Source organism: Sphaeramia orbicularis, chromosome 21, assembly GCF_902148855.1.
Source record: "Sphaeramia orbicularis chromosome 21, fSphaOr1.1, whole genome shotgun sequence".
NCBI classification, from domain to species: Eukaryota; Metazoa; Chordata; class Actinopteri; order Kurtiformes; family Apogonidae; genus Sphaeramia; species Sphaeramia orbicularis.
Genome location: NC_043977.1, coordinates 31,644,508 through 31,668,789, shown reverse-complemented (window position 1 = coordinate 31,668,789; position 24,282 = coordinate 31,644,508). Strand labels below are relative to the sequence as shown.

At 37.4% G+C, this 24,282-nt stretch overlaps 1 protein-coding gene across 5 annotated transcripts in view; it reads right to left on the bottom strand.

The window, feature by feature from the left end:
* Positions 1 to 24,282, bottom strand: part of il1rapl1a (interleukin 1 receptor accessory protein-like 1a) — a 212,411-nt gene that overhangs the window by 4,395 nt on the left and 183,734 nt on the right. For 2 of the 5 annotated variants that reach the window (XM_030125418.1, XM_030125419.1), the window contains exons 7-11: positions 15,951 to 16,083; positions 12,055 to 12,200; positions 9,795 to 9,941; positions 5,819 to 5,989; positions 2,153 to 2,197 (exon numbers count right to left, since the gene is read on the bottom strand). In XM_030125418.1, the coding sequence (XP_029981278.1) occupies positions 2,153 to 2,197; positions 5,819 to 5,989; positions 9,795 to 9,941; positions 12,055 to 12,200; positions 15,951 to 16,083 (642 nt within the window). The remainder of the gene's footprint in view (positions 1 to 2,152; positions 2,198 to 5,818; positions 5,990 to 9,794; positions 9,942 to 12,054; positions 12,201 to 15,950; positions 16,084 to 24,282) is intronic. The other 3 variants (XM_030125420.1, XM_030125422.1, XM_030125421.1) reach the window with 3 other exon arrangements.

Below are 24,282 nucleotides of genomic sequence, written 5' to 3'. Positions count from 1 at the left end.
GTCTCAGAGCTACCAGATCTACTTCAAAACACTGTCTGCACATTACAAGACATTTACTTTACAGGTTCTTTCTAGAGGAAGATTTATAAATCAATTGTATAAATGTACATAAACCAATATATGTGTTTATTACCGTTTTATCATATACATTGAAAACACCAGTTAACCAGCACTTTTGTCATTTGCTTTCCAGTTCATCTTGTTAAGGTACGTAAGATTTAGAATATTTATTTCTGAGGCAGATCACTTCTAAAAAGTTGCAGACCAGTGTTGTTTAATAGTTTAGTGTTAGAAAGGAATAAGCTTTGATTTATAGAATATTGAAAAGGTTTATTCTTGTCTCTATCATTAAGACTAGACTTAAAAAGCTTCCTTTTTAACAAAGCTTATACTTAGGGCTGGCTCTGGTGATCCTGAACCATCCCTTAGTTTGAGCTGTGTAGTCCTAGGCTGCTGAAGGACAGGGATGCATAGAACTCCTCCCCCTCCTTCTCGACTTATACATGTCACCATTATTTGTCACTAACTTTATATCTTCCCTTTTTTGTAGTTTGTGCTTTTCTCCTGTCTGCTCTCTTGCTTCTTTTCTTTCATTACCTTCCCACTCCTTTCTCCCGGTATCTCTGGTTCTGGTTCTGGTTCTGTTTGTTCCTACTGTGTGGCTCTGGACTCCAGCCTGCCCAGTGTTTGTCTGTGCTGTCCAGTATCTGTGTTGTTTGTTGTCCTCTCTCCACACTGTCATTTTCTCTCTCCTCTGTCCACTAACCCCAGCTGGTCAAGGCAGATGGTTGCCTACCTGGAGTCTAGTTCTGTTGGAGGTTTTTCCTTCTGTAGTTTTTCCTCACCGTCACCTTGGGCTTGGTCCTGGAAGATCTGTTGGGTTTTCTCTTCATATAGTTTCCTTTGTATACTTTTTTCATGTATTATAATTGGTGCTATATAAAAAATCTGCACTGAAAAAGCAAGTGGAGTTTATTAAAGGTACCATATTGTGCAAAGCCATTTTATTGTTGTACATTATCAGCCGCTAACTTTGAAAGAAAATGAAAATAAAGTTGATTTCATCTTCAATCATGTAACTTTATCACCCTGCCCCCTGAAGGGGAAGCAAGGAGTATTGTTTTTGGTTCAGTTTTCTTTGTTTGTTAACACTCTAGCAGCAAAACTGTTGGTTCAATTCAAACCAAATTGGGTTTATAGATTGTCAGTGACCAAAAATATATCTAATTACATTTTGGGAAAAGTAGGTCAAAATTACAATTTTTAATGAATTTTTAAAATACCCCCCCCCCCCCCCAAATTTAGTTACAATGGGCAAAATTTCAAATGTCTGTAGCAGCAAAACTATTGGTTGAAGTCATACCAAATTGGATTTATAGATTGCCAGTGACCCACAATAGATGAGGTTACATTTTGTAGGTCAAAGTTCACATTTTTTATGAATTTTTAAAAATCTTTTTTCTTCTCCCATTTACTTATAATGGGAAAAATTTCAAATGTCTATAAATACATCAATTTTGTTTCAATTTACTTCAAACTTGGCACATATATAGAGACAATTGATATGCTGACATCAGCACACGCATAGACATGATGACATCAGCTGGATCAATACCAAAATAAGCTACAATACATGCAAGAGGCGGGGTTTGTTGTACCTGGCATCAGTTGTTAATTGTTGTTTTTATTAACCCAACTAGATATTTTTCAGAACTAGCTTTTGTTTCAGTCTTAGTTTTGATTAAGTCTAATAATGTCTATCTAATACTGCTTTACTTTTACTTGATGATATCCACGTACTCAGTATCAGTGCTAAAAGACTGCCAGTTGTGCAACCCCTAGTGTACATGCGTGTATACACATTCACTGCTGTGCTCTGGCACAGTGTAAAGCATACTTATATGAAATCTAATCAACACCTCAGTTGAAGATCCACAGACAAAGCTTAGCACTGCATTTAATGACTGCAGATGGGGGCCAGTGAGTGATAAAGCTGCACAGTCTGTTTGACAAGGCTGAGGTGCTGAGTATCTAAACTAGGTCTGGTGCTTCAGATAACACAACACTGCCACTCTGAGCATCTCTCTGCTACTTTCTAGGAGCGGGAAAATGACAGCAGCTGATACAAGAGGAAAAGACTGAGGACAAGTACCTCCGAAGAGTCGTGTGTCATCCTGGTAATGCTCATTGGTGAGACCTAAACATAAACATTTTTACATTGAAGTCACAGAAAAAACACAGAACAGACACAGAAACATGCTTAACACAGTTGTCAAAGTGGCTGCGTCTTCTCTCACTCAACTTTTTATCTCACATATGATTAATCAGATACCATGTTTCCCTGATTGGACATTCATCTACAATGATTTTGCTTGGCGCTGGTGCTGGCGGCAATGTTCTTTTGATTAAAGGGAAGGAGGCAACTCAGTCAGCGAGGGCTGAGAGCCTTCACATATTTCTCACTGATGTTTAATTCTGTCTGCACCAACTAGGACGTGTTTGCGTTTTATCTGTTCCACATTAAACCTACAGTACAAACACAGCATCACTACTAACTAGAGCACACTGTGTACCACTGGCACAGATGGACTACTAAGCAAAGTTAACGCGCATGAGAATATGTTCACACAGAATTTTCATGGATTTATTAATACAAAGTAAGGAGGATGATACATTTGTTCAATATATCAGATCCCACTACACACTGTGCACTGTATTCCCATTTCAGTGGTGCATAGTGCATGAACAACCAGTGTGAAATACTATAAAGTGCTTTCATGTGGGAATCACAGAGTGTCTCATGATATGATACTAACATTATACTGAGAACGATACAAGAAGTATTGCAAGTTGGGGCGCAATAGTATAATGTTTCTACAGTGCGATAACTGAATCAGAAAACATCACAGTTTGATGGCATTATGCTCTATGGAACTCCCCCATTATTGTTGTTATAACCAGCTACGACTATAATCACACATCACACACATTTACACATGAAACTTTTACACAATGTGCTCCATATCTCAGTCATCCTTAAAGAGGGTTCAGGTCTGGATCTGAATCTGGATTCAGAATTTTTTTCTTTTTAAAGGATTCTTTCATCATAGATTTATAGATATGGCACTTTTGGACATTTTTGTTATTATCTCAGGATGACGGCAGGTACTGTACTGAAATAAATAAGTAAGTAAATAAATAAATCACACACATGCTGCATGACAATATCTATCAACATGATCTTGATTATCCAGAAGATGAGCCAGAACAGAGGGCATATTTTCATCATTTCTAAATCTGCCATATTTAATATACATATGGGTGCTTCTATGAAACTGGGTTCATTTTGGTACCTGGCAGTTTGCCAGCTTTTTTAGACCCAATAACAAAAGAGAAATTTAGTCGTATTTCCCCACAGGATATACCTAATGATGACCACAGATAAATGCAAAAAAAATTATGCTTTTGCTCTGAGCCATCCCAAAATTAATGCATTTTTAATAAAATATGGGGGCCAAAAATAGGAACAAAATTGCGACAAGAAAAGCTACCTAGGTGTCAGTGCATTTGATCAGGAAAACATGGCTGTAAATGGTCTTATATACTGCTAGAAATAAAGACACTGTGTTAAATTTGAGGATCCTAGTGGTTTTTCTAATCCAGACATGCAGGTTTTTTATGAATCAGCAGTCTCATTCCAGGTTTTGTGTGTAACCCATCGTGTCCACTCGTATTACATGTGGAACCGGCCCATTTAAGCACAAATAAATCGCGAGTGATTTTGCAACAGCGGCCATTTTTGTGAAACACTCTGCCTTGCATAATCAGTTTGATTCCCAAAATGTACCTGTGAGAGAATAAAGACATAAAAAAATAGCAGCACATTATTTTCGTGTCCTTTTCACTGCGTTACATTTTTTGTATAAAAATAATATAAAAATGTGTTTTATCTGAAAAATAGTTTCTTTTTTGTTTCAGTAAATATTTATTTTTAAAACAGACCCAAAGTGCTTCCAAACATGCTTCATAACATTAGTCCACATCTTGTTTGAATTTTTAGCCCCTCTGTCCTGTTTTTAGGGACTAGTTTCATAGAAGCACTCATATACATAGAGAAGATGATGCCATTGTGGAAGTATTTTTATAGCGTTAATACCAGTGAGGTCTGCTGGGAGTGGATCCAAAAAGCCCTGCCTCCCTCAGACTTCTTGGACTTCTTTAAGAATATTTTTTTCCCAGACTCATTCCAGTCTGATCAGTATTATTTGGAACCTCTAATAAGTGATCTGGTGGTTGCTCAGTTAACAAGATTTTAGTGTGAGTAAAATGTTTTCCCTTTTTTTTTTGGCATGTCAGGCTTTGATTGGCGTTTAGAATTTCTGTTTATTCAGTAAAACTCATTATTTCCTGACAAACACTTCACTACTGCAGTTGTAACTAATAGGTTCCATTTACAAGACTGGAAAATGACTGTAGTACATTATTGTTGGATGAAATTTGCTAATTTACCAAATCAGTAAACTAGTGCTTAGTATTAGCCGACCTCTGACCTTTTGCTCCTCTAGTTCTGCCCTTTTATTTCTTCCCAAATTCCAAACATGATTAGTTACGTCTCCAAAAATTCAACATGAAAATAACAAAAACAGAAAACTACAGGCTTCAAAAGAGCAGCTTGGAAACTGATGGTTGATTTTACAGTTCCCTCATCCACTAATGATATAACGTCTATGGTTGACACAGAAAATGCATCCTCTGCCTCAAGTAACTTCAGAATTGATGACAGAAATATAAATTCAGAGAGGGAGAATGATTTAAGTTTCAAGTAATTGAATAACATATATAAAGTATACATATTTCTTTTAATGTATTCACAACATTGTGGCATCATTCAACATTGTGGACACAATCTATGGGGTGTGGGATCTGTCTTTTTTAGACAAGTATGTGTAAAAAGTAAGAAAATAAGAATACTGTATGTGATATTTGAGCAAAACAAATTGGGAGGTTAATTTTCATACCATGAACTACTTTGAAATCTTATACTGATGCAACCCTAAATACAACACCATATGTAATGATGTCTGTATAACTGAAGAAGAAAATGCCTTCAAAGAGCTAAAAGCAGGAATTGTAAATTTATTCAGTGCATTATGCTGTTGATTCAACACAATCTGACAGCTGACATGAAAAAATGTACAAAAGAGTACATAAAGCGTTCGCCCAGTGCTTCAGTAACACACTCTAATTGCGATTTCCATGTTTGCCTGTGCCATTATTGTATATAATAAGATATTTTATAAGTAACTCTGGTGAGTCAACTTGGCAGGGGAATTGGTTTAAAGTACCTGTATGTAAACATTTTAATATCAATATTTGGTGCCAGTGGATGAATAATGAATTAATAAAAGTATTCCTGCATCAATATTTTCTCTCAAACATGATGTGCTTTGAGTAATAAAAGACTGAAATGATCAAAAAAATCCTCTCATCAACACTTTTCATATATATCTCCAATTTCTGCTTTTAAAAATCACAACGATCATCATTCATTACTTGTCTGTGTGAGAATACTCAGCTTGAATTTGCCCTAAATGCACAAAACACTGAAACACAAGACAGTGACAGACCAAAACAAACACTGATGACAGCACACAAACAAAACTATGATGAAATGTGAGAAATGTGTCCAACACTGCAGCAGCTACTGTGTAACAGCAACAGGACAGGACTATACAAACATACATATGCCTTTGTCTGCACACACACACACACACACACACACGCACACACACACACACACACACGCTCGGTTACTTACTTCCTGTTGGAATGAGGTCTCGATCTGGAATGAAGAGTTTGTAGCCGTAATGTTTCTCCAGGACATCAGGCAGGATCTCCAGGGCAAAGCGTTCCTCCTCCCTGGTCTCTTGACTCCACTGGTCAGGGTCCACTTTGGTGTAGGACAGGTATGCATCGTAGTCTTTATTGTCTATGAAACAAACAAAGACAAACAATGAAGAGCTGCTCACGAAAATCTGTGTCTAACAACACCAACATACATCAACTCATGACAGTAATACATAATATTAAGGTAGACATATCCACCATTAACTACTTGCTCATTAAAATACCTATTTAGTAGAACAGTGACTCTATTAGTCATTATAGAGCACTTATTAATGCCTTATTCTGCATAAATATTCAACAGCAAGACCATTAACTAACAGATTTTTCTCCACCTCCACCGTTACTGCTTCTTGATGAACAGAACCTTAATTTACAACGGGGAACATATTCTAAGTGAGAAAGAGTTAACTTTGATTTATTTGTACAGTATTAAAAGTTCATTTCACAATATTTAGTAGCACCTAGTGAACTGAATGTAAGTATTATGGCTGTTAAAAAAGTGACAGTAACTTGTGAGACCCAGTGCCTGTTCTGGTCTTTTTAATTAAGTACATAGTAGAGGATAAATAAAGTTTATCTGCATATAATCTGTAATAACTCCAGTCCATAATTAAACATAGTAGATAAGCAAATAAGACTGGTTGACACCTGCTATGAACTGTGAAAAAGAGGAAGAAGCAGAAGGCCATGCTGAGTTGGAGTTATCATATTTATAAAAGCTTCACTGCTGGACTGTTTTTGGGGCCGCCAGGAAAAAATTCCAGTATTACGTTTCAGCATATTGTAATTCAAGTGGTGTCACTGGAAACAAACGTTTTTCACAGTTCAGTGGCTAAACATGGATGTTTTTATGTAGGAGGGAGGGTTAAACACATGATTGACAGCTGTAATCACCAATTAACAATCAGATCCATTCACACATGACTAAACTGCACTGCTCTGTGGCACGGAACAAAAGCTTGGAAAAGTGACTCCACTTTTTCCAAGTATAAAACAGCGTCAGATCATTCTGTACTTATATTGAGCCTTTTGAAGGCAAGGAGGGTGCTTCAGAGGAAAAGAATGTATTTTCAAATTCTTGTGTTTTCAACTGCATCTGTAAGTGCTATTAACCTAAAAATCAAGGACAACTCATTCACTTGGGTTACATTTACGTCAGGTTTGACATGATGTAGTTTAAAAACCAGACATACCTAGTGTTTGTTTAACACAGAAATGATAAAATATTTCATTTCAAATGATGAAAGCATTTTGGCTTTACAGTTCCTCTGGTGTGACGCTAATACTAACCCCAATCCCAGCCCCATGAAAAAGGTAGATGTTAAAAGGTTAAGTCAGATTGTGATGCTTATCAATAGAAAAGTCATTATCTAAGGCCCATCCTCAAGGGTCCAAAATGAGCAAAGCTGATTATTTTATTCAAGCATTAGGCATTATCAAATGCTTCATACTGACTAATTAAGAACCAATTTGATCATAGTACGCATGCTAATAAGCATCTATTAAATGGTGAATAAGTGTAGGTTAATACAGTAGAAAATGTTACCATAAATTATTTATGGACTTCAAACTGTTGCCACTGTATATACTGTATTCTTAGAAGTTTAACTAAAACTACTATAAGTGTCCCGATTAAACAAAAGCCAACTAGACTTACACCAAACTAGTGGATGTATACATGGGTGTCTGCGTGCCTCTGGCCAAATCACATACATGAAAAACAAACTGGGATGAATCTAAAATGTACTCAAATCATGATTCAATAACGACATCCCCACCTTACAATAATTTCCCAGAGGACAGTGGGGAGAGCTAAAGGGCACAAAACAGACAATGGGAAAAAGCAGTACTGGTGACAAGCTCCAAGTGTTAGTCATTATGTTCTGTAGAAACTGGAATGTGGGACAGTCAAAAAAACCCACACATCTTCGGTGAGTAGTTACAGCTTTGAAACTCACTGGAAAGGCCAGAGCTGAGCTCAATAGAATCCAAACATCAAACAGTACTTTTAAATTAGCAAGCAACCCAGCAAATTAACCACCTAGCAAACTCAGAGAATCAAAAACAGTGTGTTTCAGTGGTCCCCAACGGTATGACTTAATCATGTGAAAGTTTGAGTCAACAAAACAGTGTGTAATAGATAATTCATGCTACTGTAGAAACAATTCAGTTATTCAAAAATGAGTTCAATGTTCCCACAATTTCTGAAGAGATGGCAGAGCGAAAACACCAGGCAAAAAAACAAAACAAAACAAAAAACCCCAAAAAAGACACCAAAAGAAAAACAGACAGATCCTAATCTGAGGAAAAAGTTAACTGTATTCTGTGTTATGTAGGTTCTCTTTGTTGTTTAGGGAACAAACTTGGGGCCTGCACAGTCTCCATATCCTATCTGGGCTTCAGCAGCGGAGGGTGGACATCATTCCAGGACATATTGAGACTGATCTCCTTTTAAATGGGAAACAAATTGAAAATCTGTCTTCTCTCTTCCCTATGCACCCATTGCAACAATGTGCACACACAATCATGCGCGCTGCTACACCAACAACCAAGAGAGAGTAAGAAAAAGGAAATGGGCTCCTGTCACTCAGACAGAACCAGAAAGGACGACTGTGTGCACCAGGGACACAGATAGAGGCTCTCATGCACATGGGTAAACAACATATCATATACTGTATATCACATCCATTAAAACAAAGGCACATACACAGTCCTCATGAGTTTTTAATGTTTAGTTCTGAGTAAGAAAGATGTGCAAGGTTAATGGGCTTCAGGCTATGTAAGAATGCATTATGTAAAAAACACTAATGCAAGAACAACAAACAGTTGTAAAGTAACAGATATTAACTTCAGTATGTTGTAATAATCTGCTGCATTTTGTAGTACATAGATTTTGTAGTAAATTATTATATATTGTGATACAAAATGTAGGAAATGCAAAATTTTATGATAAGAGTGGATTATAATTTCCCAACACAAATTAAGGTCTTCATCTGTTCATATGTATACTAATGCTGTCAAACGATTAAAATTTTAATCAGATTAATAACAGGGTTGCTCTGGATTAATTTTGACTAATCATGATTAAATATTCATTTTTAATCTATATGAATAGTGTTTCATTTAGCCTGAGCAGACTCAAGAAAGAAGGGAATATATATGAATATATATGCACTTAACCTGTTTATTAAACAACATCAACAATTTCAACAAAACAACTGTAAACAAATGTTCCGTCTTGGGTTTTCTTGTCCTCATATTTCCGTCCACAGGGCCAATGTGCTGTTTAGTGTCATCCATCTTTATGGGTTGGTTCTGCTGCCTGTCACTATCGGATCAACTGCCCATTTGTTCATGCATGATGCTAACTCTACTTGGACAAACTGACCCAAATGCACTGGCAAAGACGTTCAGAGTCATTCTGCGTTGCAGATGGGTTAATTGCGTTAAAATTTTTAATCAAATTAATCATGATGATGGATTAATCCGTGTTAACACGTTAATTTTGACAGCCCTAATATATACTTTAATAAAAAAACTAAATTAAATTACACCAGTATCATAGTTGAATCCAAATAACTGCATCAAAGCAGTCATGTCATCAGAATAAAACTCTTCACACTTTTATTTCTTGCAGGACTGAAAACCACAATGGTCTTTTGACAGGAATCTCTAAAAAGAAATTATAAAAAGCTTCAACTTAGTCAAAATGCTGCTGCTTAAGTTGCTAAAAATACTGCTCTTGCAATTTGTAATATCTAACACTATAGTAATAACTATTACCAAAATGCTGGGAAATTTATTACAGATTTCCTTCATGCTGGATGGTTATAAAATGTGGGTGTTTTTACAAAATGCATCTGTGCAAAGCTTTGAGCTGTCTTTACCTCCATCCACATCCTCGCTGCCAAAGTGCCTCCTATAGAAAAGCATCAGCTCGATTTTGTAGCATTTGTAGAGGGAAATGAGGAAGATGAGTAGCAGCAGGATTGCTCCGAGTCCTCCTGCCAGCTCCACAGTGTACATGAGCTCTGCTGAGAAAGATACACAAGATAGAAATATTTTACACACTGAGACAATCACAGCCATTCTTACAAATGTGTCTGTTATGAATACACTAAATGAAGCTTAGACCTTACACGGTGCACCGACTTTTTTGCAACAGGCTTTCCATGATAATCTATGATCAAATTAGGCACATTTTGGAGAAAATCATCTGTATTTTAAGCACAAAACAGCTTTAACCTTCAATGAAAGAGATATGAGGCTTATAATAAGTTGGAAAAAATGAGAGGGCACAGTCCAGGGAGATACAAGAAAAAAAAAGAAAAAAAGAGATGAGATGAGAAATTGGGTTCATTTCTTTTGGAGCACTGCAGCGCTGACACAGCTCTGCACTTTGGCTGTCTTCCATAGTGGGACTCGTGACAATTTTGGACATGGATGGGGGCATTTTAAAAACACAAGGCCTGTTTACTTATCTCGCTAACAACTCCTCTCTTCATTGCACCTCTTCTTCTCTCTCTCTTTCCTCTCTCTTGGTGCTCTCAAGCTTCTCCTCCCCCGTTTTTTTTCCTCCCTCTGTCTCTCCCATTCATTTTTCTTCTCTATTATCTCCCCTCTATCTCCCCTGAGACGTAGCTTGGGGAAGGATGAGTTATGTTGTGTATTAAAGCAGCATTTACCTGGTTGGCTCAGCTAGAACAGGTTCACCTTATATCTCTGTCACCATGGGCTGGAACACTGCATGGCTGCTATGACAACCGCAATGCAACTTCTACATTATCTCAGATTATGTGCATGACAAAAGTATATATCTTTACATTGCATTTTCTCCCAAACAATCTTGTTTAAGACTCAATAATAACTATATTAAAGCATAAAGAGTAATGTTTTTCTGCGTATATCTCGTCTGTATCAGCTGTACCTTATCTTCAATATTTTCATAAACAACACCAATGGACTGTCTCAGTGAAAGTAATATGTAATTCATTCCCATTTTTTCCATAATGTCGGTGTTTTTCTCTAAATATCATCAATCGGCTTCAAAGATGCTCATGTTTCAATGACCGCCCCATCCCGTCTGCCTTTTCTATTTCCATTTCTTGCTTTCTCATGAGGTGGAAGGAAAGTCAGCCTGCAGAGACATTCACAGACCTGCTACAGGGATTAGGAGTGATGCATTCTGGGAGGGGGAAACATGAAATAAACATTAAAATAATGTGGGATAGGAAGAGAGGGTGAGGGAGTGAGTCTGTCTTGAAGTATTTCTTAGCATCCCTCTCTTTGGAAATCCTCAGACCACTCACATGGAATGAGACTGTCTACAAAAAGACATTCACTGAGACAGAGATTAAAGGGGGGAGACAGATAGATGAAGACTTAAAATGTAATTGTACGCTGAACTTAGTGGCCTATTGGGAAAAGCTGAGGACCAATTTGCTGTTTAAACAGCCATCAAATTGTAGCTCTTTATAGGGTGACAGCCAGTGCATGAAAAGAGCTTTAGACGAGTCATGCTAGAGAGCCAAAATAGCTCCACTGCTGTAGCACGTGTGGTAGGAAACAACACAAACAAATGGACCATAAAGACAGACTGTGGATGTAAATATGGATGAGAGCTGAAATTAAATGAAAAACAAACAAACAAATAGGAGGTATGGGTTGAGATATATGGATCCACTTTCTAAATCTAAAGTATCCTTTATAAATCAGATGGATTTGTAGAGTGTACTCAAAACTTTGATCTCTTCCCCCTCAGTGATGCATTTTAATGGTTTAGTCATTATAAACTTATACTGTGCAGCCAGACTGTGTTCAAGCTGTAGGCATAGACCCAAAACCTTTCAGAAACATCCTGATTTTAATGCAGTATTTTGAGGAAATGTGCATAAAATTATCTAGACTACTGTAGAATGGTCCCATTTGAGTGATAGAACGATGCATACTTGGCTCTGAATATTTAATTCGTCATATAGTTTTAATGAGCAGTTAAAAGTAGCAGATAAAGAATGTATATCAGTGAGGAAAAGCAGGATGGTTCCGGTCTTAAAGTATAGCAGGGAGAGAAAAAAATGGGATGTCACGGGATTTATTTATTTATTTTTTACATTTGTGATGCCTACAGAGGGAAAAAAGAGCCCTTACTCTGTCTGAAGATCTGGACAGTAGCGTGGCGACGGCCGTTACCATTTTCCACATAACAAGAATAATTTCCCATGTCCTCCTCCTCCAGTGAGTCAATAGTCAAGGAAATTACTACTTCCTGTTCACCAAGGTGCTCCTTGACAACCCTGAAAGAGAAAAATAAAATGTATTTATACAGAACTGTACGAATAGAGCATCATAAGAATGGAATTTCAAGAGTCATGAGAAGCACTGGTGTTCCAGTTCACATGGGGTAAGCGGTAAAATGACCATGAGCACGTTTTTGCACAACTGTATCTGTGAATCCTGTTTTGTGTTACTGTACTTCATGGTATGTTAATTTCTTTCCCTGCACTCAAAACATATGAGAAATGAAAATCAATAAGGGCTCTTCCTCAGAGTGTGCGGGAGGGAAATCAAATAATGGCGACGAGAAGAAAATCTTTTTATAGCGGCTGCCATGGTAACGGAGAGAAGGAGAGAAAGTAATATTCCATAAAGTAAATGAGTGTCCCCCGCTGGGCTGGTTGAGCCTGATGGAGGAGAGAATGGGGAGATAATGCTCCCTCATACCTAATACACACTACTTAGCCCACTTTTACAGCACCCTCAGCACAAATGACACTTGGGAGAAAACAAAGTGCAAATGAGAAAGCAATCTTGCTTGTTTAGATTTGTGTGTGAGCTTTTACATACGCGCATGTATCGTCTCTGCGTTAATAAAGGCGACGTGTGAGGTTGAGAAGGAGGAGTAGGAGGATAATGACTTTCAAGAACCTCTCTCCTCTCCTTTAAGATGATAAACTACACATAAGGATAGCTTGTTGAAGAGATTTGGCATCAGTAATTGAAAGTGTATCATGGGCTTTACATGGAGAGGCTGAGCCAGTGCTGATGATATTTGTAGTTTTAGCTGAGTTTGTTGTGGAATAGTTGGGGGCTGGCACTCTGCGAGAAGGAGGTACGGGAATAATTCATGTCTCTCCGGGGTGTGGTGTGTCCTTTGAAGATCCCCTTTTCATAATATCACACTACATGAGCTTCCACAGGCGATGCCACACAACCTGATGGATAACGACTGCTGTTCAACCTGAGCTTTGAATGGAGACAGCGAGCTGGATAACAAGTTCTAGGTGAAGCAGAGAAACAAATGAGAGCTGAATGACAGCTCCAGGAAGAGTATGTTTGAGCTGTAGCTGCATGTTCAGTGTTCCTGCACATGAGAGGCAAATGGATGTTATGAATCGTTGAGAATCTTCAACTTCTCTTTTGCGCCATTTACTTTATCAATATAGATAGTCAAATGAATAAATGCGCTCTCAAACTATAGCCACAGGCACTTTTCCCTTTCCAATATTCTCTCTCTTCCTCATTAGTAAAACCTCTGTGTTTGCTCATTTAGTGATCAATGTCCAACATATTCATTCCTTTTATTCATTCAGTTCAACGTACACCTGCAAAGCACCAACTGAGTTTGGTCAATAACGTATCGATTGCTTCTTTTTTTTATGCTGAGCTGGATTTGCTTTGCTAATTTATTAATTTCTGCATTCTATGCTAATGTCTAGTCATCCGTGCTATGATAACAACAAAGCCCTGTCCCCGTTGCACAAATGAGAATTTATGGGCCTGCGTTACCATAGAAATGAACTCCTCCAAATCAATAGACTCAGAGTTGGGTAAATAGATGCTTGCAGAAAATCTGAGGTATGAGTTATCTTTTCTGTGCTGAAGTTTGGTTGCTTGTTGCATTAGTAATAAACCTAAAAGTGTGTGGGTGCCAGCCTGGAGAAGAGAGGTAAACCTTAGAAACATGCTTATTGTGTCATCCAGAAAGAGGCAGCCAGGCTGCAGGGGAAGCACAGATTTGTTCACGTTTAGATTCTTCTGCCGTTTCTCTTCACTGCTCCCCATCTTTGTCCTGACCATATCTCTGGCTGACTGTATGTAAATAAAACCAAGCCTTTTGCTGGATCTGAAAAAGCCCTGGGTAGCAGCATGAGCAACAGAGAAGATGATCGCATGCTGTACATTATTGAACTGCTGCATGAAATATCTGTATGAATTATTGAAAAGAGCCCCCCTTTAGCCAGAGAGTGGGTAAATCCTGAGGTCAGAGAGTAATGGAGAAAGACAGGGACAGAGCGAAAGAATAGAGAGCAGTGGTGGAGCTTCAAATGAGATTCATTTTTGTTGCTTGTTCATATCAATGCACAAACAGTCTCGCTACCGCAGATATGTCTTCCCTACTTTCCTTCTCTGTGCCATACACCATATTTCTGACTCTTTCCCTCTTCTTTCCTGTCTGTTCCCTCTTTCTGTCTCTACCTCTCACTCTCCTTCTCTATCCCTCCTCCTCCTCAGCTCTCCGTGGCCCATCTGCATGCTGCTATAGGTGGGTGCAGTGAGGGAGATAGCGATAGTGGCAGCAGTGTGAAAAATGGCGGTTGTTAACCATCTGACAGGGCTGTCTCCCCAGAGCTGCAGCCTCTCCAAACAGCCCTAATGGGAAACATGCACATGGACCAGGGAAGGGACTTGTTTAAATGTGTTACACCACAAGGAGGAAAAGACACAGAGATGGGTTTGTTTTATTTGTCTCACAGCTCTGAAACTAAAGCTTGGTGGACAAATATTGTGATGTGACACTAAAAAGGTAGACTAAAAGAGAGGACAATGGGGAAGCTAGCTTCCTAAAAAATAGAACCTTTGCACATTTATTAATGCAAATTGCATGTGCTGGTCAGTGTTAGGAGTAACACAACACCAATTATATTTTCTAATAACTTTTCCAAGTTGACAATCCAATTAAAATTATTGAAAATACAGTAGATTCATAACCTATAACTTTTGTCTAATGGAGAGCAGACAAATCAGCCCATTCATGTAATTTCCAATGGATAAGAAATGTTTTCCATCACATTTTTTTTGTTTCTTATCATAGTGATATTAGGTAACAGATCAAATTTGGTAGTTGACACTGTGCCACAGTAACACTAGAGTAATATAGCTATGTGCACTCTAACGAGAATTAAAGCAGACACTTGAAAGAAACGCAAATTTTTCAGACAAAATGGTTCTAGTGACTAATTATGTTTAATATGCAGTAATTGGTAAAATAATTAAATTATGTTTCACTCAAAAAACTACTAATGGTAGATACTAATTACTAATAATATTTATCCTTATTGTTTGCTAATAATAAGATTAATCACTAATTCCTTTTAATGTAACTAGTAAAACCCTGGTGCTGATAGGGATAAACTGACAGATTTCAATACAAAGGTGCCAATAAAGGTTGTTTTTGGTATAAAACATTTTCGTTGGTAGTTTTGTGGTCAATATCTCTGACTTAAAACACCACTGCAAAGCCCAAGGAGAACTGACAAAAACAGTTTCTGCTTTCCACTGTGCAAGTTCAGGATTTTTTGCCCTGTGCTTTGATTATTTCGACAGCATAGCTGGTACCCGCAATGAATGCTGTGACTAGTAATCAATATGGCAACGTAGAAACAATAAAATACACTGGCAGAAACATTTGGAAATGCTATGATATGCAGTGCCGATTTTTTTGTTTGTTTTTTTTTAGTTTAAGTCTCTTTGCTTTCAGGCAGTTCAGCCTCTTGATATTTATGGGACTTGAACTCTTGCAAACTGAACAGTGTCTGAAAAGTTTAGTGAAACTGAAATAACATTGTTACACTGTATACAGGAATGCTTTGATAAAATAAAATAAGAAAATGTTGACTCTCAAAGTGTCTGCAGTACTGTAATTGTTTTTGCAAAGAATAAAAACTAATGTGAAATCACTGAAATGAACTGATATTTCCACTGGATTTACCCGTAACTGCTGTTATTTCTGGTTAAACAAGTAAACCAATAGTGTTGTGTCTTACTTGATATCACTCTCCTGGACTCTCTCTTCATCCAGGTCCTCCACGAACTTCTCTCCCTTCATCCAGTACATGATGGGGACAGCATCGCTGCTGTAGCCAAAAAATGCCCGGCAAGTCAGGTTTAAAGCGCTGCCTGCAAAGACAAAGAGGACATAGTTTTACACTGATGATTTATATTCTACAGTTGCAGAAAAAATTATTAGACCACCAAAAGTCATCACAAACAATGGTTATGCAATCAAGTACTAATTCCTGTGTGTATCATGTGACTAAAACAGACAGAAAACATGGAATGCCTAAAAGCACTGTTTTTGTCAGTACAATGCCATAGCTATTGATGTAAAACCTACAGTGATTTTGGTTATTATCAAGAAAATCATGGAAAATGGTTAGATATCAGCTCTGAAATTAAACTCTTATGAGCTATTTTTGTTGTTATCATTATATTTGTCCAAACAAATGTACCTTTAGTTGTACCAGGCTTTAAAATGAACAAGAAATTGAAGAAAACAAGGGGTGGTCTAATAATTTTTTCCATGACTGTATGTACACACACTCCTAAAATGGATGTGTCAGCAGTCACAATCCTCCAAAGCACTTGCACTTATGCACTCTCACCTCAGATGAAGTACAGGTTTGATTAAAAAAGATCTGACTCTTTCATTTTTACACAGATTCAAAAAAGAGGAAGTCAAAGAGGAAGCTTAAATAAAATTCACACACATATATACACTGAACTAAACACAAGTAAACAGAAATGGACACATGAGGGCACTCAAGAGCTTCCTAAAGCCCCCCTCGAGACTGAGGGAAAATAAGGCAAAAGGAAGTGAGAGACTGACGATAACATTATTTTATTTGGAGCCGCTGTTGGGTATGAGGAAAGGTTAGGAGTCAACAATTGCAGTTTGGTGAGAGTTAATGCGTGGAAGGAAAAGTAACTGTCACTTAGGAGTCGGCAGGGTTTTGTTCTGTGAATTGATAGATACTTCTTTGGTTCAACAACAAGGTTAACATCTCAGGTAGAATGAAAAAATTCAAATAGAATTGACGAGAAATGAAGAGACCAGCGATGATACCAAAAAAAGCACTCATGACGGCATGAAGACATCTTTTTACTATTCATTCAAGACCTTCAATGTCCCTGAACTATGCATATATGAGGCCAGGGAACACACCGATAAAGGATTGTTGCCATATACTATGCTTATGTATATTTTGTATTCTTCTGCAGTGACATTCCTGAAAGGCCTGAGGTGCAGCAATCACATGCTGCCTCTCACTGAATCATGCCAAAACATGTAAACAAGGGAAGTTCACAATGTATGAATTATATGGTATGGAGAAACGCTTCATGGTAATATGGGTGAAGGAGATGCAAAATGGGTACAGGGTAAAGTCCACCGATATGGGACATGTATTCATTAACATGCTTAACACGCATTCATTGACCTGCTTAACATGTTACAGTGCTGAGGACAATTCCAGTGTGCAGAAATTCAACTAAACTTCCACACTCAAAAACTACTGCATGTGGTTAAAATCCTTTCTCACGCATAAACAACAAAACACTTGCATATTCATTGAGAACTGCTTTACTCAATCACATTTTACAGGTGTTTTAAGTCGTTAGTCACACCACTGATAGTGCTTTTTCTCCAGTGCTTTTACTGTCACTAGCAGTGAACATGTGAGTAAGACTTCTGAGCAAAGCCGACGAGGTTATTTTTGAAAAACCGTTGTGTTTGCACCAAGGACATGTATCCTCTGTGCTCCTTCTGCCTACCACCCAGACAGAGCTTCAAAAAAGATTTCAGTAGGTCACTCTTGGCACAATGAAAGTTTTCAGACGTGCTGGGAAGGAGGATGGGAGGACACCCAGGAATGAACTGATAGTACTGTCTGTGAGGGGCACTGGTTGACATTTTCAAAGTTCAACAGCCACTCTCAGCCTGGTATTTGTCCACAGCCGAGATCTACAAAGGCTACACATTGTACCTACAAAGTAGGAATCTTCCGTGTGTGATTACGCACATGCACACCCACTCACACTAGTTCACCTACTGTTTTAGATGTAGGGCTTTACTGTACTGTCAGAGCTGAAGACCAAGAATTCAAATTACCCACATTATGCAAATGACTTACTGTTCTCGTGTTTCTATGTGACAGATGCAACATTTCATTTGTCCTTAATACCGTATCTCCTGTGCTGTTAGTTTATCCCACACATGAGCTGCAAACAAGGAGAATCATGCTACCGGGCTGCTGCTGCCTGGAGAGGAAGTCTCCACTGAGCTCCCTGGGAATCACAGGAAATTGTTGAAGGCCACATGCAGTCTCGCTCTAATCCGAATACAGGGCTCGAAGCTCAGCCACAGTTTTAACTTCAGTCACCGTTACAACATCATCATTATGTTCATGGTGTTTCCTTCGTTAAAGAATAATACCCAGATCATACAGCAATGTCAAGCATACAGATGTCTTTCTTTCTTCTGTACTTGTCCAGTTACACATTTAACCTTGTGACGCCAAATGTATCACATTCAAGACATGAGCTTTGAAACCCTCTACATCAGGGGTGTCAAACATGCGGTCTGGGGGCCAAATGCAGCCCGCCAAAGGGTCCAATCCGGCCCGCGGGATGAATCAACAAAAATTTCACTTAAGATATTAACAATCAAGGATGTCGTAGTTGTTTTTGTTCAGGTTCCACATACAGACCAATGTGATCTCAACTAAAATAATAGCACAATAACCTATAAATAATGACTCCAAATTTTCTTAGTTTAATGTGAAAAACATAATATTACATTACATCTATAAATAAGTAAGGACAACTCCAAATTTTTCTCTTTGTTTTAGTGTAAAAACTTACATTAAATGATGACAATATTAACATTTACAAACTATCCTTTAACAATAAAATGCGAAAAACCTGACATTTTGAAAGTGAAATATTAATTATTAATTATTCTTCCTGTTATTAAATATTTTGTGCCTTTGTAGATCCAATCCGTAATATGCATGTGTAAATGGTAAATTGAGGTGTAATATTGTTAAAATTACACTTATTTTTCTCAAGAAATTTCAGGGTTTTTTTCAGGTTATTCACATCATTTTTGTTTGGATGGTTTGCAAATGTACATATTTTTATAATTTAATTTTGATTGCACTAAAACAAAGAGAAAAATTTGGAGTCGTCATTATTTACAGGTTATTATGCTATTGTTTTACTGGTCTGACCCACTTGAGATCAATTTGGGCTGAATGTGGCCCCTGAACTAAAATGAGTTTGACACCCCTGCTCTACATGATCAGTGTGATATTTTTTTCTTGAAAAACCTGATGTATACAATTAAATACATGCAATACATGGATATCCACCAGGGGGGAGGGATTCGTTCACCAGAAGCCTTTCCAGTGACACTACAAGACTATCACTAATGAGGAAGAACTTTCAAATGTTCATTGTGGTCAGTTTCAGATGCTGCAGCTCTTTCATAATTCATAGTTTGAGTTATTGTTTGTTCAGTATTAATTGTCAGCCTTGTAAATACAAGTTGGACTGACTGTACATATCCTGACCAAGGAAAATCAAATTCTCACTTTGTGCAGTAATCTACACCTGGCTTTTCTGCCTCCATCCATAATAATATACGTTATATAGACTAAATGTCTAAAATTAAGATTTATTTGCAACATAGTGTAGCAAACTATTACATGATCAAAAACAAATTAATTTGAGTAAAAAAAAGGCTCAGTTTTGAATGTCTGGGGTCGCCAGAAATTTGTGATGTTAAAATGGAGTCACGAGTCAAAAAAGGTTGAGAATCAGTGCTTTACAGGGTTAAGAAACAAAACAGTCCAGATGCTACACTGAAGTATACTAGACACCCCGATAAAATGCTGCTATTGTATGTTTCTGCAAATTGTGGATTCATATAATCTCTATATAACAAAAAAAAAAGCTTTTATGACAACATTTCGAGGTGTGTGTATCTGCATTGGGGTACTTCAATTGCTTTTGGCAGTTTTAACATCTTGAGGGAATAAACTGACGCCATAATACCCACTGCGTCTCTCACAAAGGATTTTATAAAACTTTTTATGGATAGATTTAGGCAAAAAAAGACAGCAGGGGCTTGATTTCATATATAAAAAAGTCTGCAAATATGTGATAGTAAATGACTCACAGTGTATTTATCTGTGTTCGCCAAAAGTAACACTTCTTATTGTTACATCCCGTATAGAGCAACACAGCCTGATACAACAAAAACTGACAGGGTGAAGAGCGAGTGAGTGACTACTGTATATTTGGAAGGTTATTACAAAATATGTGCAGATATTAGCCAAGCATAGAGAGAAGACAGTTTTACATAAGGTCGGCATGACTCTGTCATTGGCCTCCGAGCCACAAAACGACTATGATGTCAATCTGGTTGAAGTTTGAACAGATGGTGGGATGACTATTAACTGGGACTGAAACAATGAGGTGAATAATTCACACACTATCAAGATACAGAAGAGGAGGAGCAGCTTTTTAAACCCCTCTGTTCTCTCCTGCTGTTAAATTACAGTGATTATTATTATTATTATTCTAATTTACTGCTATTCTATGAGCAGTTTGTTATCACTCAGCAACTCAAGATGTTGTCGAGTTTGACTTTAACTAATGGCGTTAATGATGGGAAGGTGATTTTAGTACATGAGATGTCATCGTACATACAGTATGTCCCAACAGACATCAGACCAAGCAGATTTTAACAGCATGTGAGTGTCACCTTGTGTTTGATGAAAAGGAAAAGACAGAAATACTGTATTAGAGCAGCAACTAACTAACTAACATAACTGACTGATCTTATTTGAGACTATATAAAATTATTTTCTCAATTAATATATTAATTGATGGGTGTCAGAAAATTATGAAAATGTCCATGAGTGTTTCCCAAAATATCCAAAATGACATCCTCAGAACTACTGGTCCACAACTGTAGATATTCGGTTTATTGACGAAGAAGCAAAAACCCCATAAACAAGTGGTGCCAGGCACAACAAACCCCGCCCCTCGCACATATTGTAGCTTATTTTGGCATCGATCCAGCTGATGTCATCATGTCTATGCATGTGCTGATGTCAGCATATCAATTGCCTCTATATATATGCCAAGTTTGAAGTAAATTGAAACAAAATTGATGTTTTTATAGACATTTGAAATTATAAGTAAAAGGAGAAAAAAAAAAAATTCATTAAAAATGTGACCCTTGACTTACTTTTCCCAAAATGTAACCACATCTATTCTGGGTCACTGGCAATCTATAAACTAAATTTGGTATGAATTCAACCACTTTTTTTTGCTGCTACAGACATGTGAAATTTCGCCCAATATAAGTAAATGGGAAAATTAAAATCATAAAAAATGTAAACTTTGACCTACTTTTCCCAAAATGTAATGACATCTATTCTGAGTCACTGGCAATTTTTTAAGCCAATTTGGTATGAATTCATCCAATAATTTAGCTGCTACAGACATGTGGAATTTTGCCCATTAAAAGTAAATGGGAAAAAAAAAAAAGATTTTAAAAATTCATAAAAAATTTGAACTTTGACCTGCTTTTCCCAAAATGTAATCAGATCTATTCTGGGTCATTGGCACTCTATAAATCCAATTTGGTATGAATTCAACCAATAGTTTTGCTGCTAGAGAGTTAACAAACAAAGAAACAAAGAAAGAGTTGAATCATGACATGATAATTAAAAAACTATTTATTAGTAAATAAAGTAAAAAATTGGAAGTCAATCAGTCACTCATCTTCTGAACCACTTTATCCTCAAGAGGCTCACAGGGATGCTGGAGCCTATCCCAGATACCTATGGGAGAAGGCGGGGTACACCCTGGACGTGTCGCCAGTTCATCACAGAGTCGACGTATAGAGATGAACAACCAATCACTCTCACATTCACACCTATGGGCATTTTTAGCTTAACCAATAAACCTATTAGCGCATGTCTTTGGGAGGTAAAAATAAGAAGTGAAAGATTATATTTCAAAAGGAAAAATATCCAACAATCCAAGTTTGACTGGTATGTACTGTACCATAAACAGTACTGTTTTTATCTGCTTGTGTTACTACATGATACTTGAAGACAATATGAATAAAACCAGTCAAAACCTGATGTATGTTGTAACGGCCCACAGCACAGAACCAGCTCTTCAAATATTTGTTGACACAGCAGGCCTTTATAAACTGCTACCAAACAGACCTAAGCCCTAAGATTTTAAAGGATGCCAGCATTATTACTTTATTTGTTTATGTCAAATTCCTCCCTCACCTCCTCTGCATGTTTCCTTTAAAAAACAAATTTCAAAAAACTCCACCAATCCACCACTGTTTTTGAGACCCCACAAATAAATAAACAAGGACTTGGATGAATTTGGTGTGAAAAATATCGCTTGCTGGCAGTGTGTGAGTGACTCATGGTCACAGTTTAAAGTGTGTGTTTCCCATACATGTTGTGTTTTTGTGCATGTGCTGCTTCAGACATGTGTAAGTGCAGAATGAATTCATATAGTCTGATTGACTGACATCCTTCTGGTCAAAGCGCCTGATGGATGGGAGACTTACAAGTCCACCCTTTGGTCCTTTTCTGCATAGCTTTTTGTGAATCTCACAGTACAACTTAAAATGCTTACTATTCTGGTCTACCACAAACTACAGAAGAACCCTTGGTGGAGGAACTCTTGAACCTAATTATAGCTGGGTGTATAGTGTAGGTGACAGGTCACAGTGGACACAGAGCCAAGGTCTAATCCACCTTTTGTAGTTGGCCTCAATTTCTCTTGCCTCTGCAGCACATCACATAGAAAAGTTCTTTTGTTCGTCTGTTTGAAAAGCCCATTCCTTATTCAAGGATGTATGTGTTATGAAATGTGGATTAGACCACTACAGTGCTCTAGAGTGAATGAAAGACATGAAAGAAAGATGTTTTGTAATTTGGCTATGGTTAGCAGGCTTGGGTTCATATGTATCTAATAGTGCATTGTTAAAGAGACATATGGAGTTAAAATAGACAGGATTCAATGACTGGTCAACACATATTTGACCATATATGTCCAAACATACATACAGCTGCGGAAAAAATTATTAGACCACCCCTTGTTTTCTTCAATTTCTTGTTCATTTTAATGCCTGGTACAACTAAAAGTACATTTGTTTGGACCAATATAATGATAACAACAAAAATAGCTCATAAGAGTTTAATTTCAGAGCTGATATCTATCCATTTTCCATGTTTTCTTGATAATAACCAAAATCACTTCAGTTCTTACATCAATATCTATGGCATTGTACTGACAAAAACAGTGCTTTTAGGCATTCCATGTTTTCTTTTCTGTCTGTTTTAGTCACATGATACACACAGGAGTTAGTAATTGATTGCATATCCATTGTTTTTGATGACTTTTGATGGTCTAATAGTTTTTTCCGCGACTGTATAAAATAATTTAAAACAGCCTACAAACAGAGGCGGTAGATCACTTGGGCGTTTTTGGAAATTTGTCACGATATGCATTGTCGGAAGCAGACCTCCATACAGCTGCAGTTGCAGCAACAACAAACATGTTGACCAAGCGAAAGTGGGTGAGTGGAACTCCACTTCCCACAAAGCACGTCGCGACAAATTTCCGGAAATGCCTGAGTGACCTACTGGTTCAGTTTGTAAACACATACAGTGTTTATGGTGGAGTGCACTTCGAAATTGTTCACCGTGATGGAAGAGATTCAGGTGCGTAATCATAGGAAGACTTATGAATTTGTGATACTTAGGCTATGACTCGGGTTTTACAGATTTGATGAAAAATTGGTGACGAAAGTCATACGCAGCTTTAAAGCAAATTAAAACTTCAGATGGTGTAAGAAAACTGTACCATATAATATCATATAACTGAATTTCATACATAGAGATAGGAACGATGAAATGCCCCTTAACCCTTTCATGCATAGTGGTTATTACAGTGGACAGTTATTCTACAGCTGTTCTTTTGTATATTCATGAGTTTTGTTGTTTTAGTTCCCTATCAGCCAACACAGTGGACACTTATGCATCATCCTATACACTGTAATTCATACCGTTATTGTAAATTTGCTGTTCTTCATACACCTAACCTGCAGTGACATATTTAAGTGTAAAAAAATTGCTTGATATCATTATTAGACTGTAATTAACAGTTTTTTTTCTAACAAAAAGGTGGTTTTTTTTTGCATATTATCTCCATGAAGTGAGTAAAAACTAATATTAGAGTATGTTAAAATGTAAGAAAACATCAGATTAGCTG